Source organism: Lagopus leucura, unplaced genomic scaffold (genome assembly GCF_019238085.1).
Source record: "Lagopus leucura isolate 7727_CA_CO unplaced genomic scaffold, USGS_WTPT01 Super-Scaffold_100004, whole genome shotgun sequence".
In the NCBI taxonomy this organism is placed as follows: Eukaryota; Metazoa; Chordata; class Aves; order Galliformes; family Phasianidae; genus Lagopus; species Lagopus leucura.
The window spans coordinates 55,915,806-55,940,340 of record NW_024962264.1 but is presented as its reverse complement, the minus strand read 5'-3'; the positions used below and the strand labels follow the sequence as shown (position 1 = coordinate 55,940,340).

At 42.6% G+C, this 24,535-nt stretch overlaps 1 protein-coding gene across 1 annotated transcript; it reads left to right on the top strand.

Annotated features, from left to right (window-relative positions):
• The first annotated feature begins 33 nt into the window (after window positions 1–33).
• CD38 (CD38 molecule) lies at window positions 34–22,000 on the top strand. Its single transcript, XM_042871152.1, has 8 exons — window positions 34–272; window positions 12,423–12,552; window positions 13,115–13,250; window positions 13,988–14,070; window positions 15,743–15,819; window positions 16,516–16,608; window positions 18,611–18,706; window positions 20,608–22,000. The coding sequence occupies exons 1-8, from the start codon at window positions 34–36 to the stop codon at window positions 20,687–20,689; spliced, it is 936 nt and encodes a 311-aa protein (XP_042727086.1). The 3' UTR covers window positions 20,690–22,000.
• Window positions 22,001–24,535: the final 2,535 nt, after the last annotated feature.

Sequence of the window (24,535 nt, the reverse complement as noted above, 5' to 3'; positions counted from 1 at the left end):
GGTGCCCGCAGTCCCCCCGCCGCCCCTCTAGCCATGCCCTCACAGCGCGGCTCGGCGCGGAGGCGGCAGCGCTGCGTGCTGCTGGCCGGCATCGCCATCCTGCTGATCGCTCTCGTCCTGGCCGCCGTGCTGGCCTCCGCCCTCACGGGGCGCAAAGAGGAGGCGAGCCCGGAGCCGCTGAGGTGGCAGGGCAGGGGAACGACCAGGAACCTGCGGGAGATCGTCCTGGGGAGATGCTACAGTTACCTCGCCGAGGGGCGCGTGAAGCTGGGGTGAGTATTGGCCTCGCGTTGTGCCTGAGTTGAGGGCAGCTCGGCCTCACCTGTGCTGCGTGCCCCTGGCTGGGGGGTGCGAGGCAGCGCGATCCCGAAAACGCACTGCATCACAGGGATGTCAGGTTGGGCACGGGGAGAGGTTCTGCACCGTGGATCGCGCTCCTAGGGCTCCTGGGGTTTGAGGAGCATTTGGGCGCTGCTCTCAGACATACGGTTTGGGTTTTGTGTTTGGGCAGTGCTCTCAGACATACGGTTTGGGTTTTGGGTGGTCCTGTGATGCCTGGAGTTGGACTTGGTAATCCCTGTGGGTCCCTTCTGATGCCGTGGTTCTGTGGTTCCAACTGTCTGTGCCCAAGTTGGGGTTTTTAAGGAATCTGTGTGCGGAAGGAATGTGAACATCGGTAACTTTTGGTCGAGAGCCACCTGTGAGTACCTACTGCAACTTCTGGGCAGGTAGCTAAGCCAGAACTCGATCCTCGCAGCTTGGTGTAAGGAGAGGTGACAGTAATTCACAAAATCCTGTCTTGCCAAAAATCCTGAAGTGTTTAACTCTGCATTCTCGTAACCAAGACTAAACAGGAAAAGGAGGTGGTTTGGTACAGATTTATAGAATGGACAGGGATGATGGGAAATGCAGTGGAGTTATTTGAAACAGCTGTCTTCAGCTTGTGGGAATGACTTCGTCCTTTGTGATGGGATGGTGAGCAGTGCTGGCATGGCAGCCCTGGGCACAGCCCACAGCCAGGGCCCTGCTCAGCCCATCGGAGCACTGGGTGCTGTCAGACTGTGCAACTCACAGAAAAGGTTCCATGGATCCCCGTCAGAAATTAGGGCTGAGAGCTAATTTTCTGCTTTCTAGCCTCACAAGGAAAGGCAGAGTACAAAGTAAGGAGAGCCACGTGTTCCCTGCAGGTAATGGGGACACTGAGCATTTTGGATGGCTGGCAGAGGATGCACTCCAACCATCAACACATCACCACTGAACCCACTAAACCTCATCCCCATGGCACCAGCCACCCTGTCGTGTGTCCTCAGTTAGCTCTAGTGGGCATTTCCACCACTGTGAGCCTCCTGACATAACCATCCTGCTCTTCATCTGCAAAAAGACAATTGCAGCCTGGAAGGCCAACTGTGTTCTGGGCTGTATTAACAAAATGGGTGGCCAGCAAGGAGAGGGAAGTGATTGTCGCCCTCTACTCGGCTCTTGTGAGGCCCCATCTGGAGTACTGTGTCCAGGCCTGGGCCCCCAGTACAGGAAGGTGTGGAGACCCAGGAGCAGGTCCAGAGGAGGGCACTAAGGTGATCAGGGGCCTGGATCACCTCTCCTATGAAGAAAGGTTGAGGGAACTGAGCTTGTTTAGCTTGGAGAAGAGAAGACTCTGGGGAGAGCTCATTGTGGCCTTCCAGTACTTGAAAGGAGCATGCAAACAGGAGGGGGAATGGCTGTTTATGGGGATAGTGATAGGACAAGGGGGAATGGTCTTAAACTGAGACAGCAGAGGTTTAGGTTAGACATTAGGAGGAAGTTTTTCACACAGAGGGTGGTGAGGCACTGGAACAGGTTGCCCAAGGAGGTTGTGGATGCTGCATCCATGGAGGCATTCAAGGCCAGGCTGGATGTGGCTCTGGGCAGCCTGGTCTGGTAGTTGGCAACCCTGCATGTAGCAGGGGTTGAAACTCAATGATTGTTGTGGTCCTTTTCAACCCAGGCCATTCTATGATTCTATGACTCTATGATTCTATGACTCTATGATTCTATGATTCTATGATTCCATGATTCCATGATTCTATGATTCCATGATTCTATGATTTTCATACCACTGTGCCAATGAAATCAAAGCTGTGTATATTCTGTTTGGATTTTGTCTTCTCTTGGACTGCTCAAATAAGCTGATTTGCAGCATTTTAAGGGAAATGAGCAGGTGGAAAATTATGGCCAGACTGCATAGATTTAATGTGTGCTATACATTAAACACCGGAGGGCTTGCAATGTAGATGAGGAAGCTTCTCTATTTAACAGGCTCCTGAAGCTTTTGCAACGTCACATACAGGTTTCTAAAAGTGCACATTAACTTATTAAAGAAATATGGACTCAGCTTTAACTCAGGAATCCTTGTTAAAGTGTTTTTGTTCACAACATGATTACTAGGAATCATTTGTTTATTTTTTTTTCCTAAGTACACTTTCAAAATTGCAAACTCGTGATCAAAAGTTTTCTAACAGGAGTGTTTTTCCAAGGCATAATCTTTTGTGCTGTGCTTAATGCAGCCATGCTTAACAGCTCGAACAATTTGTCTGTTGTAGGTTTTTAAAAAATATTATTTTACTTTTAATAAAGAAACTGTGAAATCTACTTAAGACAGCACCAAAAAAGGAAAAATATTAACAAGCACCTGCAATGCTCAGGAGTTTACTGAGCAGAGAAGTAAAACCCAGGAGTCTTCTTTGGGAATCTGACCTTAGATTCCCCATTTCTGGTCCTACTGAGATAGATGTAGGTTGTCATGTAACTAACTACTCTTAGTGCTGGTGCTTTCTGATAATAAAGCCAGTGCCTTTAGGACACATCAGAGAGCCCTCCATCTTTCATCCTGCACTCTTTCATCATTAGTGTAGGCCTTGGAGCTTCCATTGCGTGGGATCTTTTCTGTACTTCATCAAAGAAAGGGAGTAGGAGCGTGGAACTGAAACTCGGGCATTCCTGAGAGCTGATCAAGCTGCGTCCTGCACTCAGCGAGGTCTTTTGTTGCTGCTACTATTGTGGGAACCTCACTGCTTTGCTTAGAAATCTTATGTTTTCCTCACCAATTTGTCCATAGTCCAATGGAGCCTTTTTTAATGTCACCAATACGTAATTTTTTAAAAGCTCTGCTTTTAAAACTTGTGTTTTTTCTGATGGTTTTACCTTTTTTTTATACCACTGAAATCTCATTTTCTGTTCAAAACACGGCCCCAAACCCAGCATCAATGAGGCTCCTGGAAGGACTGTTGCTGTCTGTTGCAGAGTCTCATAAGCACGCCATATGCAATCAGATTTTATCACATCAGTTTGCATCTTCAAAACCAACCAAAAGTTCAGGTGCTGTATTGCAGTTCCCACTAAAAGCAGTTCCCAAGTAGTGCACGTTGTTTTACTGTTTGTGTGCTGTGAAGTCTTGGGACTGGTGCTGTGAGAAGCAGGCAGGGAATATTTAATAGTTCTTGTCATGTGTTTGGCTCAATCCTAGGAAACATCACTGACCACACAGGAGCAGGCTTCAGGGGTCCTGCCCTGCACGTGACGCACACGGTCATTACTTGCACACTTAGGTGTTCATATTAACAGGTATTACTTCTTCTTGGCTTTCCAAAACACTGGCTGGTGCCAAAAGACAGAGCTAAAGCAACAGTTTACCACGTCTCGGTAGTCTTACTTTCTTTGGCATTAACAAAAGATGCACATTTTACTTTCTCTGGTCTTGCTGAGTTCCCTTACTCATCCACCTCGGCCATTGGTATGCTCTGTAGCTTTGTCTGAGGAACAGCCAGAGGCGGTTTTGACCACAGGAAGGAATTTGACCTCGGATTGCTCCTTGTCCCCGTTCCCAGTTACACAGGCTCCCTCTTCTGGCTAACCGAACACTTGCTGTCCTCAAGCTCCAGTTTTCATGCGGTATAAAACTTAAGTTGTCAGGAATGTAACTCGGTGTAATCAGAAGAGTTTTCTAGCATCCGGGACAGGATCCTACCTTGTGGCAGTTTCCACATATATGCTTCACACAGCCGAACTCTTATGGCCATGCAGAGCCAGGGCTGACCTCAGGTGCATGTTATGTAATACATTGCTTAGAGGATATTTTTCAAGAGCTCTGTATGTTTTTCCTTTTTGGGGAGAACAGACCGTAACAGACACAGCATAAAACCTGTTGCAGTGAAGTTTATGGCTTTGATTTGTCTCTGATGTGGGTTTGGGTGCAGTTAACACTTAGTGATGTTGTGAAGGAGAGGGAAGAAAAGTTTCAGAAAAAAAGTTTCACAGTTTCAGAAACAAAAGTAATGTTTCTTTTTCAGCTTAGAAATGAACTCATCTGACATTTGCAGCTCAACAGACTTGTTATTCGCAGATAGTCACTACTCCCCCGCAGATGTGCAGTTCCCTTCTGATTCACTCAAGCCAAGTCAACTCTCCAAAGACCTACTGCTTCAGCATGGCTAGAGACAAGACAGATATTTTTTATCCAACTTCTGCCAGTAAGAGAGCAACAGGAATGTAGGCAAGGAGCCACCTTGGTGGCACATGTGGCTGTGCAGGCCCAGCCATCGCTGTGTGTCAGCACAGCAGTGCAAAATGGTGGAGGAGCGAAGTCCTTCTCATTCAGCTCTGCATGGACATATACTGTGGATGTCCCCCTTAAAAGCAGTTGGACCAAATAATGTACCCAAAGCTAGTGGTAGAATGCCCTTTCAGGGACATGGTTTAGTGGACAATATCATTCTTAGGCAGATAGTTGGACTAGATGATCTTAGAGGTCTTTTCCAACTTTCATAATTCTATGATTCCATGAAATTTTGACACTTTCTGGTGCCATTAAATTTAGCGAAAGCTTACTCAGGAGAGCTTTCTCTTCTGTCTGCATGACCATGGTGCATTTTTTGCCTTTCCATTCCTTTGCGTGCTGTAGAGATGGTGGTTATTTTGTTAAAAGGAACACGTGGTGCCATGATTTGGTGTGAGATATTATTGCACTTGTGGCATCTTTCCCTCCAGAGAGCAATCTGTTGGGGTTTTTGTATGTTTGTTTTTGCATTATGCCTTCATGCTCTGCTGGGCGTTTTTAATTTGATTCCCATGCTCACTGATTGCTAACACTTTCACATGGAGCATGGCACTTCGTAGCAGCTATGATTTGATTCAGTGTCATGTAAGAAAAAACCATAGCTTTATCTTGTGTAGCCATGACATTATATTTCAGCTTAACTGAGGTTTGATTTTTACATGAAGAAAATACACCTTGCTTTGAGACACTTTTACTGAATCAGTCATCTGGAGAGTGCTGTGTTACTACCTACTAGTAATGCAATAACACCTCTTTTGGAGTGCACTGCAGGCTTCCAAAGCTTCTGAATTTAGTTTGCATCAGACTGCAAAGGATTCATCTTTCCTTGTTTATTTAAAGAACAACAACAACAAAAAAAAACCATAACACTTTTTCTTTTTTCTTTTTTTTTTAAAGGAATTGTTACAGTGACCTCTTCTGCCTCTCTGTTGGGCAAATCTGAGGCCACACTTGGAGGACTGCATCCAATGCTGGGCTTCCAGTACAAAGGCATCATGTCCAATGAGTGGCTACAGGGGTGATTAAAGGATTGAAATATCTGAACAGAGGAGAGGCTGGGAGAACTGGGGCTGTTTAGCAGGGATCTTATCAGAGAAAAGAAGAGGGGGCTCACAGCTCTAGCTGCAGGACAAGAAGTAATGCTCACTAAACAAAGTACAGGAAAATCTATTTAAGCATAAGAAAAACTACCTTAAATTTGAGAGCAATTCAAGAATGAAGTATGTTGCCCAGAGAGGTTGTGGAGATTCTGTCCTTAGATATGCTGAGAACCAGACAGGACATGGTCCTGAGCAACCTGCTCTGAGCTGGGCTAGACTGTCTATTTGATATATATTCTTGATGAGGCACTCCAAGGCCTTGCTGGTGATAAAGGGGCAGTCCTGTTCCCTCTCACCTCTCTCTGCTCTCATCCTGTTCTCTGCATGTGTAGAGAAGTCATTGGAAAGAGCCCTTCTCAGGGGGTCTTGCTGATGGTGGCCTTCAGCTGTCATTGCTCAGGTCTGGTGAAAACTGGAGAGCTTTTTAACACCTCAGAGCCCTGAGGGGAAATAACAGTGGTGGTGAGCAGCCATCACTTGTTCTCCATCATTCCTTGTAGGTGAACACAGCCCTGGACCACATCACAACAGAGCTCACCTTGTCTGGAAAAAAAAGTTTTTTCCTGGCCTCCAAACTTTACATCTCTGCTGTATGGACTTCAGTTGCTCTGCCTGCAGCAGCCTTTCTGAGGTGGGGTTTTGAATGTCTCTCTGTCCGGCAGTTCTGCAATTCTTTCTTTTCTGGCTTTTGAACTGTTTCTTTTACAGAGAGCAATGATTGCAAAATCAAGATGTAAAAAAAAAAAAAAAGAAAAGAAAAGAAAAGAAAAGAAAAAAGAACCATTTATCAAAACTTTGAGATAACAGACCATTATAATTAAGCTAAGTGGTAGTGAGATGCTAGTCCTCATTGAAGAGTTTGAGACTGACAGCATCTGCGACTTTTTTCTTTCATTCTCTCCCCTGGTAACTTTTCCCCTTGCTATCTTAGTGCTAAAAGCACTGCTTAAATCAGCTTTGATTTCTCATTTTTTTTCTCACGTTTGGAGGTATCTCAGAGCCTGCAGAAAGCGCCTTCTGCCACTTGATGGCAGCGTTCGACCGGCTCTAACTCCTCGTCCTCAGTTGCACGAGTCCAACTGCAGCTGCCAAGGCTGTGCTTTGCTGCAACACCAAATAAGTGACACGGCGAGGCTGGGAGAAGGGAAGGGGCAGCAAGAGCGGGAGCAAAAGGATTTAGGGCAGAAAGTATGGAGCAAAAAGATTCTCGGTTACAGAGGGATTCCCCTCAACACAGCATAGTTTGTGTAATATTTGAGCATGTAGGCAGAGTTACTCATAAATTCACACGAAAAATAAATTGAAGATGAAGATGAAGATATAAACAACACCACTGTCTCTGGCCACTGCAAGAGGCAGATAATTGTGTGGCATGCTGTAAGAAACCTTCTGTAGCAGGGGCTTGGACTCAGTGATCTCTGGAGGTCCATTGCAACCCCTACAATTCTGTGATTCTGTGAAAACTGGCAGGTTAACAGACCCAAAGGTGGGTCTGTTAGGTGCAGAACTATTGCTGCATCATTTACTTCTGTCAGCGTGCAGTCTCCAGGTATTTCATTCTCAGGTGCCTTAGAAGTAAAGCACAGTATGAATGCTTCTCATGTGGTTCAGGATCTTTGTTATAACCACAGAACTTCTCACTCACTTTTTAGTTTCTAAGTGCACAGGTGTGTACTTGCATTATTATTCAGGCAGATGGTAGCAAATGAGAAAGGTGCTGGGGTGAGTGCCTGCACAAAGCTGCACCAACCCTAATGAAAGCCAGCATGACTTGCCAGCTGAGGCCAGAGCCTCCAACATCAACCTCACAATCTGCCTGCCCTGTTTAATCCCTGCAAAGCCCACTTTTATAAAGGACCTTACCTTCAAAGACTGTGAGAGACCACAATTAAAATCTCTCTATATTGTTTTGTTTTAGAAAGGAAACTTGGGATCCTGGGAAGCCATCACAGAAGGCCATGTTTCACCAGGGGGCTTCTCATTCCTGCAGAGGGGTTTGAAGAATGTGGGCAGGACCGACTGAGCTCTCCAGACCAAAGACTGAGAATCATTTTCACTTGTGAATTTAAAATGGGTTCCCTACTTTAAACATCCCTCAAATTTCTGTGTAAAAACCTCAAGGTGACACAGCTGAAGGAAATTCTCTTTGTACTCTCTTACTCTTTGTAAGGTGTTTTTAGCTTCCACTGTCAGCCCAGTGATGAACTTAAAACAAGAGGTTCTTCTTGGTGCAGCTGAAGTCACCAAGGATGAAACTCATCCCTGATAGTATACCAATTACATCAATTTCAATTGGGAATGAATGTGCTCTGTCATGTCCAGTTTTTTTTTTTTTTTTTTTTTTTTTTAAGAATAAAATAACACTACACAAAGTTAATAGTGATTTCCCAGGTAGCTCAATGCCATTGTATTCCTTTAAGTGCGAGGATGCTCTTTCAAGGTTAGCCAGGTCAGTGCACTGATATGCAAGAAACAATGATGCAGAAGCTGTCCATTTTTATAATATGCACATTAAAGTTTGGCTTCTAGGATAGCTGCTAATGGAAATGTTCTTGGCCCCAGATTCCTTTTCATAAATTTATCTGATGTTCATAAAAAAGGTAAATGGATAGAAACACTCATATTCATTGGAAAACACAGCCTACACTCAGATGTAGGGAAAAAATGCAGGACATGTTTTGTTGTGTACATAACATTCTTATTTCAGAAGGAAGTGGGGTGCTGCTGATGTGTATTTGTATCTCAGTTCTTGTTTCTTGCTGTACTCAGTGCAGGATATAGAGCCTCAGTTTGCAAAAGGCTGTAAGGCCCAGTTCTGCAATCCCTGTATTCCAGAGAACAGGCTGCAGCTTCAGTTCCTGATTTTACAGCAGGTTCCAGTGTTCCCTTTAAGCTTGTTAAGTGTTATTTCAAATTTACCAACATTTCCCAAACTATGCTTGTTAAAAATATGCATTTGAAAAACCACCCAAACACATAAAATATGTGTGCATTTATTTTATCTGTCTGAGAAACTTGGCTTAAATATTTCAGATTCTTTAGTAGAATAAAAGGTCTTAAATATTTCAGTGTAAACAAAGTTAGCCTTGAGGGAAGAAACTCATTATTGCAAAAATAAATACACATGATATTTGTTTGATGCAGAATTAGTATGCAATCCAAAACACGCAAAACCAACCAAAACCAGGGAAAAAGAACACGCGTCCTGCAGCCGTGTGGCAAGCAAGCACATTCACCATGGTCTCCTGGCAATCTCTCTCCCAGCTCTCCTTCTGTGGACAAATTAAATGAATCCTTTCTGTGATGGAAAACTTCCCAGTTGGAGGAACTCTGACATGGCAGATTTTTTTAGGTTTGGCGGATTAGGTCTCCCCACAGGCATTGCTGTGTTCCTGTGGTGCTCTGAGAGGGAAAGCAGAGGCTGTGATTGCTCACCTGAAGCAGCCCAGGCCATGCAGGGGGTAAAACTCTGTAGCACAGTGAAAAAGCCAACATTGCTTTTCCAACTGGCTCCAGGAGAACTGCTCTCCTCTGTGCTCAGAGCAGCCTTGAGAGAATTGTTCATTTCACAGATTTTTTTTTTGGCAAGAGAGGTGTACATCTTTCAATAAGAAGGTGCTCTTTCCAGAATTGTTAGCAATACCAAGTGCCAGCAGACTTCCCATAATATCTTCAGGAGAACCTGAGCTTCAGCATGTCTCTGCCCTTACCTTTGCTGAATGTGTTAAGTACTACACAGCAGGCAAATGTTTTCTTTCTTTTATTTCTAGTGCATATATCAATAGTGAAGCTGTAAAGAATTCCATCTCTCCCAGAGCTGGGATTCACAAATCCTAAAGCTTTCTCACTGCAGCTGTGTATCAGCCAAAAAATAATTCTCTCTGGCTCTTAAGATGTGAGGTGAAACCTGTGTTTCCTACCAGAAAAATAGCCTTCCAGAGCACACCAATGAGTTATTTTTATTCTTATGTAAAAATTGACATGTTGGTAGGAGAGGGTAGTGAAATATTCTTTAGCTTTTGTAGATTTATTTGTTTTTACTGTGAAGATCTGTGTTTAGACTTCTAAATAATGCTGGAATTGCTGAGTTTTCATGAAAGTCCATCTTTATGCCTTATCATTCTTCTGTGTGGTACAAATAAAAGTCCCACACTCATTACCAGGTGTAGAAGAGCTTCCCTTCTATGAAGGCTAAGCCCTACCTCCTCTGTGACATTAAACATAGCTTTGCTCAGTGCTGTCAGGATTGTGGCTGAACACTGCTCTCCCAGATACTTCCCTGTGAGGTACCAGAAGTTAAAGTGATGAAGATTTCTCTGTGATGCTTACAGAGTTTGCAGCCAGAGACAAACTCCTTGAGAACAAAATATAATATGCCAAGTTAAGTTCTGCTTTGACTTGCTCTCTGGAGCAACCAGCTCCCTGGGTCTGTAGAGGACCAAGAGATGCTAGTTTCTGTGCTTTGTAAAACATGTAAATGCTCCCTCTCATGACCCTACCACAACAAAGTAATCTGCACACCGTGATGATAAATCTTGGGAGCAGAGAAGCAGCTGTCTGTAACACAAGAGGTGTTCTTAAATCTTTGGAGCAGCCAACTGTGGAATGAGAATGGTTGTAGCCTTGTGGCAAGGACAAGAAGCATGTTACAATACAGAAGTTGTAATCAAGCTGCCAAATATGAGTGAGTATCCACATGAATTAGTTTGAACCAAATAACCACTATCAAATAAGATGATAATTTAGGTTTGCCACTGCATAAGAAAACGCAGAAGGGAAGAAAAGCCAGGACAACTTGCTGTGGATTGCCCAATCCTTTCTGGCATGACACAAGCATGGGGCCCTGCAACACATCTGATAGGGGCACTCCTGATGTTTCGTGGGGCTGCCAGGTGCTGGAGCACTTCTGGACGCATCTCAACAACAGCAGACCTTCTCTGCCTGTGATGTTTCTTCTCCATCAGGCTTAGGAATGAGGGAAGGGTGTTCACGTCCAGGCATATCCAAGCACAGTGAGGAAATGGCTGGGAGCTAAGAAGTGGTTCTGGGTCCCACTGTCATGACATGGCCTTCTGTAATACAAACAGCTCATCGTATGTGTTTCACATTACCTTTCTGATGCTCAAATGGCAATCTGGATCAAATTAAGCAGCAGGAATCATAGAATCACCAAATCAAAGAATAGCTTAGGTTGGAAGGCACATTAAAGATCATCCAGCTCCAACCCCCTGCCATGGACAGTGTTGCCACCCACTGGGAATATCACAGAGCTGTGAAATGTTCTGGAATCCTCAGTAAACTACTACCAATTTCACTTGATCCCTTTAGAACTCTTTTTTAGGGTTAATCACATTCCACCTCCTGCCTGTTACCTGAGTACCGCAGGTACTCAGAAGTACCTGTGTGCACACACGGAAAAGCCTGCAGCTCTGTGTGTGTCACACACTAACTGATCCCTGCAGTTTTTACAGTGCTCTGAAAGCATCCCTGTCTTTACCAAAGACAAAGGCCATTCTTCATACTGGTTCTTCAGGCAATGGGAATACCCAGGAGGAGATTACAAATAGTGGAGAAAGAGTGGATGAGTCAGAGTTAGCCAGAGCAGCTCCTTTCTGCATGCAGACAGTGGGGTAATGCAGCTTTTTGAATTTACATAAAGGGAAGAGAAAGCTGTAGAATCACTGGATGGCTGTCAGTGAAGGGGCAGGCTTTCAAAGTGGACCTGAAATGAGTAGGCAGGCAGTAATTGGGAATCATCATAATGTAAGGTTTTTGTTGTTACTTCAGGTATAAGAAATCAGATGCCCTGAGCAGACTCACACCCTATGTGCTGCAGTGTCATGGAACATGGCACTAAATTGGTGCACAGAGACCATTTCTTGTCAGCACCATGCACCAGTTTCCTGTTAGTGTGGTGCAAGAGGAGCCCTGTTTCCGTGAGCAGAGACATGCATTATTTACCAGGCTGATGAAGCAGCGAGCTAAGAATGAGTGTAGACTGAGGTGTGTCTTGACATCCACTGGTTTCCCTCATATAAATGCAGTGAGATTCCTCTGACTCACACCAGCGAGAGCAAAAGGGCCAGAACTGCTATTATACAGAGACTGAAAAAAAAAAATCCCCTGGAGTTGGAGTGCACGATTCAGATCTCACCTGTACTTGTACAAATCTGCTATAGCTTCAACAAAGTGCTTAGCCAAAAGCTAGCCCTTAATTGCAAATAATATCAGATCCAAAATACCCAGACCTCTGCTTTTGTTTAAAAATAATAATAATAATAATTCAGTAGACTCATAGAATCATAGAGTGGCTTGAGTTGAAAAGGACCACAATGATCATTGAGTTTCAATCCCCCTGCTATGTGCAGGGTCACCAACCACCAGACCAGGCTGCCCAGAGCCACATCCAGCCTGGCCTTGAATGCCTCCAGGGATGGGGCATCCACAGCCTCCTTGGGCAACCTGGGAGGGCAGGTAGACTCTGGGCATAGTTTTGGCTCAGATGTTTTAGAACTGCTCGTTCCTCACTTTATACTTGATTTGCTGAAGATACTCTGCTTTTTTAATGCATAATATATGTTGATACTTGAGCACAAGTCAGAACTCTTTAAAAATTTATCTGTAGTATTTGAATTTAACAGAAGGAAATTATTTCACAATCATAAATATTAATAATTATTAAAGATATTTAATAATAAATGTAAATTAATTATGATTCAATCTTTCGGCAGAGATAAGGATTGCCTTAAAATATGGGAATCATTAAAAGCTGCATTCATTCACAAGAATCCCTGTAATGCTACAACAAAAGATTATCAGCCTTTAATGGAGTTGGCAAGTCATCCAGTACCCTGCAACAAGGTAACAGTGGGATGCACGGTGGGCTGTACAGGGGGGATTGCTGGGGAGCAAGGTGTCTGCACAGTGCTCTGAGAAGTGGATCTTTTCCGTAGTAACTGTCAGTAGATGGACATGACTGATTGTTTTGCCAGGATGGCTGATATTTTTGCCAGGGTCATCCTGGTTACTGCAGAGATGTCCCTGTTTCCTGAGCTTGCAGATCTTGGTAAGGAATATGCAGTCCTTCTGTCAGAGGAATGCTGCTTCTAAAAAGCTGCTCTCCCATCTGTAGTCAAAAAGTGCTCTACAAACTGTATGCTATGTGAACTAGTAAAAAATTTTCTTTCAAAATGCTTTGCAGGCTGAATGCATCCATTTCCGTGAAAAATAATCGCCCCAAAAATTTGGAAATGGGAGGAAGGGCTGCGGGATTAAGAACTAATCTGCTTATGGGAACGTGCAGCATTTGAATAGGAAACTAGAACTGTCACAATTAGGAAAACTTTCTGTTCTTCTCCAGGAAAATTTCCTGACCAGCTCAAGTATAGGTATTATTTATTGCACATTGTATCTTATTTTGCAGTCACTCTTTTGGAGCAGGACGTATGATCTCGTTCATCTTTATTCAAAATCCAATCACCATTTCCTTACCTTGGAGGACACATTCCTGGGTTATATGCTTGATGGGCTTTCATGGTGTGGAGACCCCTCAGCTCCCGGTAACAAGTCCTAACTTTTGCAAACCAAATATGCATACTAGAATTCCAGATTATTATTTTCTCTCTCATATAGACATAAATACTGTCCATTTTCACATGTTTTTCTTTTAAAACCACGATCATTTTTCTGCTCCCATGTTACGGAACTCTGAAAATAATTCAGTTTAAAAAACACATCTTTTTGGCTACAAGGAAAACATTAAATGCTTCTGGGACTAATGATCACTTTATCTTTTTCTATGTCATTTGGTACCTTCTTTTAACTGCAGTGGGACAAACTGCAAAATAAGAATTCCATTCAAAAGAGTCCTGGTTATAGGCCAGGCAAAGTGAGGGGGGCAGTATGGAGGGACCTGAGGTTATGCTGCCCACACAATTCCTGACTGTTGATGCCTAATGTTAACAAGTTCTAAACTTGTAAACTTGGGATGGAATTACTGGAAATGTTGGGCAAAATTTGGTACAGTCAGAAATTCATTTGTCACAAACCAACCTGTTCTGCATATTTAGAAATATGTGTTTTCTGTACTGGCTTTTCTGAGAATTATTTGCATATGGGGCAGCCAGCTGTCTCACTGAGATGTGTGAGTAAAGAGGAAGACCTCTGAACACATGTAAATTCTCTTTTCTCCTAGAACTTCCTCATGTAGCCTACTTGTTTTGATAGGGAACAACTCTGTATTAACATTTTAATAATATTCACTCTAGTCTTTTTCTATAAATATGTTTCTTCTCAGGAATCAACTATGAATCCTGTCCAAAATGGAGTGAATGTGAAGGCAGTTCTGGCTCTGTATTCTGGAAAATGGCATCCAAGATGGTAAGGTCTAGAATAAATTTCCTCTCATCTGAGAATGTTAAAAGGCATGAAGTTCCTGACACTGTCAAAAAATCTGAGTTTCCAGATTGGACTTAAAAAATAGAAAAGTAAAAGTTCACATGAGTTTTAGCTTTAGGTGCCAACAAGTATGAGTGTGGAAATCTTCTATCAGACTTTACATAATTGGACCAGAGCTGTCAGCAGAGTTGGGCATTTTTACTGTGGGCAGAGATTACATGCCAGAGTCTAGAACAACACTTGGCAGACAGCTTTACAAATTGGGCTTACAGTAATAATTATAATAAAAGCCTTAATTAAATCACAGGACTGAAATGACAAAAGTATAGAAACTTAGAACTTGTTGATGCTGAGAGCAGCTCCCAGACTAGCACCAAGTGGCTGAGAGTCCTGTTGCTCCTTCCCAGCATACTCCTGAAGAGGATGTCCTCCCACAGTGTTACCTTCCAAGGTTCCTATGATGTGCCCACCTGTATGTGTGTCCCAGCTCTGATCACATGAAGGAAACATTGCTAGACTGAGTTAAGCAGTTGGCCTGGTTTTGTGGAATCAGCACTTTACAGAATGCTCATTTCACACATCTGCCAGAAAAAAAAAAAATACTCTCCTTGATCAGTTTAATCTTATGTGTCTCAGAAGACTTTAGTCTTGATATGACTATTAATAGATGACTTTCTAGGTTTAGAACAAGCATTAATGTGTGCTTAATATCTCATGCGAAAAATCTTCTCACCATTAAAAAATGTTTTGCGTGCAAACTAGCATCCATCAAGTTTTGCTAGCTCAAAACAGCTTTGACGTACAGTTCTAGGGTCTAGGAGGGACAGACCACCATGCAGAGTGAGGCTTGCTGAACTACAGGCTTTTTACTCCAAGAAGATTTAAGATCTGCTAAAACACATGCTTACTGTGTTGGAAAGTTATACAAAATTAAACTCTCCTGTAACTTGAAAGCTCTCAAGCTGGTTTTGAGATACACTGTTTATAAGTAAAAGGACTTGGTGAGTGTGATAAGTACAGTCATCTGTATTAAGCTTTTCAAAGTTGTTTATTCTACCTTTGGGTTATGTATCTGGAGTACTGTGACTACATCATGTTGTGATGTAATGGCCTTGAAATATTTGGACGCAAGTTTAAAGAACAAAAGAACAATTACATGATCCAGTAATTTAGCAATCAAAACTTACCATGAGTTTTTCTATAATCACTGGAGAGAAAAATCCCAACCACAAAAGTACACAGAGTGTGAGTCACGAGGTGGCATGTATTTCATGGTTTGCACATCCTTAAACTTGCAGTACTTTGGTTGTGGCACATCCTCACTACTCGAGTCCAGGCAGCCTGAGGATTACTCAGTTATTGAGTTACTGAGTTACTGAGAAAGTAGGCAGCCCCATCAGACAGCTATAGCTGCTGGGGCTCTGGAAAGTTGCATCCCATTTTATAAACTGAAAACAGTGACAGCAAGGTGATGCAGCTTTATGTCAGTATTGCTGTAAGAGTTTAGAAGCTTTTATTTGCAAGGACATATGTAGAAACAGGGGCCAGATTCTCTACTTGTATAAGTCAGTTCTGATGACATCTGAGAAGTCAGAGAATTCTCTGGAGACATGGCATGCAGCGTCAGATTATAACGTCCATTTATTTTGGTCAGTTTGCAGAAGCAGCATGCGGTGTGGTTCACGTGATGCTCAATGGATCAATAGAAGCAGGAGCTTTCAGAAGCAGCAGGTATCCCCAGCATCCCTGTTTCTTTTGGGCATGTGTGTTTGTCAGCAGGTTCTTGTCAGCGAGTTCTGGTGCAGAATGGATTTTGGTGAATTCATGTGGGAATCTAAGCCATTGGCTGCTGTAGAGTTGATGCACTTAACTCCTTCTATACAGTGACTCTAACTGAAGTCCCTCTCAGTGTATATAGGTAGATCTCTAGTATGATATTACTGCACAAAGTAGCTTTATTATATTTAATCTAGGTTTGCACACCATGCTATAGGAATTACATGCTTCTAACTGCTTGTGGAGCTCTTCAGACTGTGCTTGCTCATGCTACCTGGCAGTAGTCTCATACAAAATGATGAAGCCTATTCTGGTCAGGAGAGCAGCCATGTTCATTTCCCTTGCACCAAACAAAACCCATTGTCAACAAAACTAACAGGAGAATAAGTACTGTAGATGGAAGAACTTGAGTTTGTTTCTATCTGCACACAGTTTCAGAAGCTGTCATGAAAGTAAAATGAGAATGGAGAGAAAATCTTTTAGCAGAGGTAATTGAATTGTCTACAAAAATCCAGCAAAAAGAAAACATTTGTTCACTGAGGAAAACAGCAGCACTCATAAGAAGTAGTAGTTGGGGAGCATTCTCTACTAAGAATTTACATTATTAGAATTCTTACATTGCTAAGGATGTTTCATGTCCCATTCTTACAGCGTTTTTGGAAGTGTTGAGATCTTTAACTTAAATCCAGATAAAATTTCTGAAATACGTATTTGGCTTATGCATGACATCGGTGGACCCCAAAGGTAAACCATTCTGATACAAAATGACTGCCTGACACTAAACCCCATCTTAAACCTGCTCTGAAAACCTGCTCTGCATTCTCTCTACTAGCTACTTACTTTATTGGAAAGAATAACATTTTTATAGTTGTTTTTATTAGTATTTAATATGGGAACTGTCGAGTCACAGCCTGAACCACTGATTGATCACCTGAGGCAAGGACTGAGTCAGCCTGGGAGCACAGCTGAAGGCAATTCACCTGTGTGACTGGAAGGGGTGGAGCCTGGCTGCACCTCTCCTAGACCCCACTTAAGGGCTTACTGCCAGTGGGGAAGGATCTCTTTCTGGAGATCTCTCCTTTTGGAGTTTTCTACTGCAAGTCTAGGAGATGGGTGAGCGTTTCATTTCATTTTCAATTGTCTCCACCATGATACTCTTTCTAACTATAAATCTGTAAGGTGTCATCCTAACCACACCACTCTTCTATCTGTTAATAGTTACAGCTTGTTGCTCATAGCTAAAACACAGTGATGATGTTTTCCTTGCTTTTACGAAGTTCTGTGACCAGAGACAGTGTGATAGTGATTTAAAACACTGAAAAAGATTGCCTAGAGAGGTGTTTGGACTCTCCAGCTGTGGGCATCTTAAAAACCAAGCTGAGCCCTGGGCAACGTGCTCTAATTGATGTTGGGTGGACTAGGTGATCTCAAGTTGTCCCTTCCAACTTAAATGATTTTGTGATTCTGTCATTTTTAATAATAAATCTGCAATTTAAATGCTTATAGTACAATTACTGATATCAAAACAGTGACCTCAAATCACATCTGAGCCTGAGTGACGTTTTTCATTCTGTTCAGATTCCTTTGCAGATCCTTTATGTTTCAAACATTGAGTGTGAGGTTCAATGCCTTTGACCCTTATCTTTAGAGATGGTGTTCACATGGGTATAATGTACTGTAGTGGTTTCTCCTGTTCCTAAGGATCCCACATGCCAGAGGCAGCTGCTTTGACACAGTGAGTCAGTAAGGAGGCCGTGGTGTATCTCAAGAATGAGTATGGACCCAGGAGAGACTCTTACTCAAGCAGCAACATTATCAGTCACAGTGTCAGCTGCAGTGTTGCAGTCCCCCCTAGCATAAGCACTGACACTCAGGAATGTTTCTTTGCCATACAAGCTGATGTGTCTATCACAGGCTCCCAGTCGTGTGCCTATCATCTCGGTAGCTTACCAGACGTTGTGGTGACCCTCTGCATAGTAGTTTGCTGCAGAAAAGGGGACAGGCTAATCTGCGTTAATTTCCCTGCATGTGACATTCAGTCCTTTGTACTATGATTTCCCAGCATCAGAAAAGACATTACATTCCTCTTTCTCAACAATTGCTGCAACCTGGTGCCCTGCCAGCCTTCTTGACTTCTTCCTCCTGTGCCAAGTTCACAAGTGTTTCCACTTTATTTTCTGTTTCAACAGCAAAGGAGAGGTAACTGTAAGAACATGTATCGCTTCTATCTTCTAATTGTATTTCATACTGGATCACTAATAATATCTGGTAAATCCTGTGAACGAAGAACAGCTGGCTGTTTTTCCACTAATGCTGTGTGGATTTGCCCCAGTATTGTCTTCATTTGCGTCCCATACTCTGTACCAAAAGGTGATTTTTTTTTTTTTTTCCCCCAAGGTGACAATCTTTTGCAGTGGCTCTGTGTGTCAATCCTGTCACTACAACTGGAGACTCCTTGAACTAATTCAAACAAATAATGCATGAAGATCTCAGTTTGTGGGTGGAAATGAGTTATTTTCCACCGACTTTCCTGCACAAAGGTTTTCAAACAAGTTAAACAATTGAACATCATATATTTTCTATTGGCAAAGGCCCAGTGGTAACCAAAGCTCTGCAAACCAGAATAGATTTTACAGCACATTTTAGGAGATCTTATCTGAAATAAAATGAAGTGATGCAGTGTGGAGTTCAGCTGAACTTCTTATACATACAATGATCACAAGTAACAAAAGACTTTTCTCTCCAGGGATTCCTGCTCAGGCTATTCCATAAAGAAGTTAAGAAACATCTTAGAAGAACGAAACTTTAAGATCACTAAGATCACCTGTGAAGACAATTACAGGTAATTCTCATTAGTATCTACTTGCTAACAAAACTGATATCCCATCTCCCTCTCTGCTTGACATTGTCTCCTGGTTTACAGCAAATTGAGCAGATTGCCCTCTTATTTCCATCACATCTCTTTAAGTGGCTATGTGCTTCTCTGAGCCTCCCACTTGTGCTCTTTGCCTTGTGCTCCAGGACGTTACTGCTGCTGGCTTTGCTCGGTTGCCTTCAGCAAAGGAGCAATGCAGCCTCCTGCAGCAGACTTTCATATTATCAGGTTTTTATGTACACTAATAAAAGCCAAGTAAAGAATTTTCCTTCCAGCTTCATGCAAATAATACTCTGTGTTAAGCATAGTCCTTATTTCCTTCACTATAATTTGAATTTCCTTTCCATCCAGCTGCTTTATCAGGGAGTGTGACATAACACGTGATAGGCATTAGTAATTATTACAATTCCCCATTGTCAGGTGAGTCCAGGAAACAGGAGTTCAGGAAACAGAACAGCCCAAGTTCTGACTTGACTGAAATCTCTGCCTGCCTGCTGAGGAGTTACAAAAGCTTGAGAGCCGTTGTCCCTCTGTGTCAGTTCAGAGACCTTTATGAAGACGAATAATGTCCTCTAGTGACCTTAAAAAAAGTGGCTAGAGTTCAGTTTTACTCATAAAGCTTAATAACCATATCTTATCTGCCAAAAACAGCTTTTCAAAGCAAATAACTCATACTTTGATAGGAACATTTCCTAAGTAAACATTTCTGTAAAGTACTGGGTTCATGATATTGGTTTTAAGTAAGGGAAAGGTTGTCTGCAGAGGGAGACATTTGCCTTGCAAATGCCTTATGAGGCACTAGGATTTTACTCACGAAAGCAGAGCAATCTATCCCTGTTTAGATACTGCTGAACCTGATAATGAGTGCTCTGCACATTGTGCAAAAAACAACACTGGTGTGGTTCGTAAATGTACTGAATTAGGATGCTCGCATACTCACTTTCTCTTTGGACTACTGTAGTCTTTAACCAATACTTCAAGACTTGTAAGCAGGTGTGAACTATTCTAGCCTATGCTGAAGTAAGCTAAGAAGAAAGGAAGGAAGGGGAAATATGTAATAATTTAGGTTCCCTTTGGCTCAGCACAAGAAGAAATCTTCATAACTTCACAAAAAATGTGTTGGCACACTCATTACTTTGACTCACAATTCACATCTTAAGATAGAATAGAAAGTAGGGCTTTTTGTCAGCACTCAATTGACATCCATAAGCAACTATATGGAACAGTACAAACACTTTAAAATTATTTTGTATACAGAGCAATAATAAAATAATTAACTTATATGTCCAGTAAAACTCTTTAGGATGGACTGGACTGAAGTCATGGCAGAACTGTGTGGGTCCTTACCAGCTCAGCATCTGGTATTCTGTGACATATAGCAATTGACACTGGTCATTATCTCTTGCTTTTGTTGTTTTCACACAAGTAGTTCAAAAAAAGGGGATGTACTTGTGCCAAAACATCTAAAACATACCCACAAGTATGTTTTCAGCAACAGCTATGTAGGGTAGCAGTCAGGGCTATCACTAGATAAGCAAGATGGTGAACTTCCAGCGTGGCAGCCACTCTGTGATTAGTGAAAGGTGTCTTCTTTTTGTAATTACTTTTGCTATCACGGCATAGCTGACATGCAGAGTGTTCACACCCTGCTTTACTTCATAGGCATCCATTCTTGTCTCCAACCCCTCTAAACACCAAAGATATGTCTGCAGCATTATGCAAGAAAAGTTATCTTAAGAAAAGACATCCACTTGATAAGCACAGGTGTAGCATACACTTTGACTTTCACACTGCATTTAATACCTGTGTGGTTGATCTGCTGTACTTTCATGTGGCTACTAAGTATTTGCTTTTCTGTCTTCTCCCAGGCCAGTCCAGCTCCTTCAGTGCGTACATAATCCTGGCCACCCAGACTGCAGTCTTTGCATCAACAGCACAGAAGCTCCTTGAAGCAGAGTGCTCCACACTATATAAGACTTGATTTGTGTGCAAAACTGAAAAGGACATGACTATGTAGCTTACAGTGATATATAGCACCATGGTTGTACAGAGCCAATAACCAAGAATCCTTGCTGTGATACTAACAGCCAAGTCGCAGGAGGTGGTATTTTAGCTGTGATTCCTGTACACACACAGGCAAACAAGCATGCTGTTTCAGAAGGGCCAAAGGCATGTTCAATGACTGAGGACAGAAGATTTGTTCTGCTTTGTTCTCTCATATGTAGCTACTTGTGCACAGAGCATCAGAGCAGAGGCTGCCTTGGGCATGCACAAAGAAAGTTGCCAGTGGAGACACAGTTTGCTATGATCTGTATGCTGCTTCAGAAGGGCTGGAAGGGAAATTCCCTGAGCAGGGAATATTGTCCGTTGGCACATGTTATAGATGCCATGATTTGCACAGAGTAGAGGAGTCAGTGAGGAAGACCTGGAGTTTCTCCCCCTGTAGCTGTATCTGAAGGTTGAATGTTTTGTTTACTGGGCAGTCCCCTTGAGTCAGGCAGAGCCAGGCAAGGCCCTGGGCCTTTCTCCCAGGGACTGTGGCACCTCTGAGCAGGCAAAGCAAGTAATGGAAGAAGTAGAGCAGTTCTTACCTTCTAGTGAGTAAGCTGGTTAGGAAATGGCAGATCTAAGCCAAGAAGAGATCAGAAACTGCTCAGAGCATTGCCAGCATCTGTAAGAATGCATTTAGAGGGTAGCTGGGAAGAGAAAATAACAAGACTGACTTAAAATCCTACTGGAAACATAGTTGTGGCACAGATAGCATTTTATTCTTAGTATAGCAATAAGTGTAAGCTTTCCAGCTTCCACAAAGGGCCCTCAGCTTGGCCATTCATTGGAATCGAGACAAACATCCAGAGGCTGCTGCAGTGGGAGCCTTTCCTGACCCCAGCTGTGTAGGTGAGGTGATGATTTGCTGTGCGTGACTCACAAGCAGCAGGCAGGAGATTGTAGTGCCGTGCATTTTAGTGACCATGCAAGCTGATATAACTTCAAGCATCTCCAGATAGACTTTTGCTCTGTAATACGGGGTCTTGTACTGGGTGCAGCTCAATCACACCCAGGACTTCACCCATAATGTTTACATGAATTACATGTATTTTTTTAATATGTGCAGTCTGTAATGTAATAATTAGCTGCATTGACTCAGATGCATATTAGTGTTTTAAAATAGGCTATTTCTAACTGTAAGTCAAGGATTTGTCTTCATGCTCACTTTTGTACCTTTTCTGGTGTAATAATAAAATGTTGGCTGTCCAATCAGGGTTTCTAATAAAATTGATGATGTTGCTCATTCAGTTTCACGTTCTAGTGAAAGTGGACCCCCACACCTGTGGCCATCTGAAAGCAGTTTGTCCCCTTCCGGGCATGACCAAGGAACAGAAGAGGTCAAGCTGGTGGAAAAGTATGATGTACTGCAAGGAGGGGTGTACAACAGATAACTTGGGAATGTTTTGGTTTGATCAAGTTGCATTAAAGTGCTCACAGCACAGATCTGCTAGATGTGTTCTCAAATAGCAAAAATATATTCTTGTGACGATCAGCTGTGTAACAGTAGCCAGAAACGCACTGGAAAAATAACTTGGAAATTCACTTAAAATATGAAACTCCACATATAATCACCCAGGAAAGCAGAGACAGGCCACAGGGCATATCCTCCCCAGGCTGCACCCTTTCTCCCTCCTCCATCATGCACAGAGAAGTTACTGTCTCCGTAGGTGGCAGAAAGTGAAACATCCCATCTTTATCTCAAACACAGATATCCAGATACGTATGCTGTTCTCAGCCATATTAGCTAACAAAGATTACTGTTCTTATCAGGGGTTGTGTAATAAATCTTCAAACAGCAAACCTGTGCTTTTGAAAAATGCAGTGCATACTCAGTGCAGGCAATTGTGCTTGAGTGAGTGACAGCTGTGTGACACAGGTGATTGGCATTAGCACTGTTCCAGCAAAAGTCCTTACAGGTGTGCCAAATAACATGCTTTCACAGAAACCTAAATAAAATGAGAAATTAACGATGCATTTTGTTCCACTGCCTAGAAGAAAAGTTTCTTCATCCATTTTGAAATGTGTCCAGTTTTGAAAATATGCTTTCAATCTGATGAAAAGAGTCTCTGTCACAACTTGTTCAAGATAAATGGGTCGGGTTGTGCCCCAGGCCCGTAGCAAACAGAGCCAAGAGCCTGCTCGGAATGCTCATTACTGTGTGATAAGGTGCTCTCAGCCCCCAGACCTGCACTGTGCTGTGCAAGCTACTTCTGTGGCCCTTCTGCCACACTATTTGTGCTTCTTCAGCCCTGGATGTACTTCACCTAACTAGAGCCTGTTATCATTGCACTTACTGTAGAGATTAGAAAACTAATGAAATACAGAAAGTCTGTTCTCTTTGCCAGTAGTTGCTTGACCATGGGTGTTTGCCATGAATCACAATGTTTGATTTAAAGCATTTTGGCCTCTTGTAGGATCAGGAGGCTCAACAGGAGAATACAAAAAGCCTGAATTCCATTTAGGTCCTTATACCTTATATTTGCTTGTGGCTGATGCCCACACATCTCATCAGTTTCCCTACAGTCACCGTGCAGAACCGCTGGCTCTCTCCATGACCTATGTGTGGGGACAGAGGTGATATCAAGCTGTGAAGGGTTCTTGATTTTGTTTCTGTATGCATTCACAGTATGTAATGCAGTGGACCCAGATCCCCCCAGACACTGGCAACAGGGGTCTGGTTTTGTATGGGACTTGACATAGCTGCAGTGTGCTGGGACTACCAGCCAGAGGCAGAACCTTCACCTGGGCTGTTGTGGGCCACGCTTCCTGCATGGACGTGGAGAGACTGCCTGATACTAAAGACAGTGACCCTCAGACATTTTCTTACATAAAATAGCCCCTAAGAAAGAGTAGCTAATATAATAAATATATTTATCTCGGGGCCTTACGTAGAGCCATATTTTTATGCTATGAGATGCTACAGAGAAAGTTAGATGATCAGAAGGATGTGGTCTAGGCAAATATGGATTACAGAAATGGAGCAGTGATATGAGTGTTCTTGCTCTAAAAATACTGCTAAAAACAGGAAGCAGGAAAACAGTGACTGTATCCACAATTTTCTATCCGTCTCACAACTTTTGTGTGTAATACCAGACACTTCACATGTAACAAATAGCTCAGTACATTTAATCAAGTCCTGGGACTGACTGAATCCTTTTTGCATTAATCAACTACATTTTCCTTCAAACTGTATTGAATGCAGGGTGTAGGTAAGGATTTATTGCTACTTCTATTAGGGAATTGCTCTGAGGCACTTGGCAAATGATTTAATACACAGAGTTGAGATTTCTTGCCTGAATAGGAGGAAAGATGAAATCATATTTTTAAAAGCTGAAGTCATGAGGATGATCATAGCACCTCAGATGATTTTATGAATACTACAGCTTTTTTGTTTTGTTCTGTCATGCCTCTGCTCTGTTCTCAGATTGTGCATTAGGATAATGCATCCTTTCCAGAAAGGCCAGTAGCCTCATACTGTCTGATAATGTCAGGCAATGAAGTATCTGCTCTTTCCATGACAGCTTGTTTCAGTAATTACCCTTATTATTGAAAGCGAAAGTAGACTTTGCCAATATCCAGGTTCCAGCAACTTCCTGTTCTGTACTAAAGATCTTTTGTGTTCTTGGGAAGGTTAGCTTCTGCTTGTGAAAAGAATTCTGCCTTTTTTTTTATGTTGTTGAATTAAAGAGATCAAACCTTTAAAACATTTAAAGGTTTGCTAGAAGTAGTGACTTTTTAATTCACTCT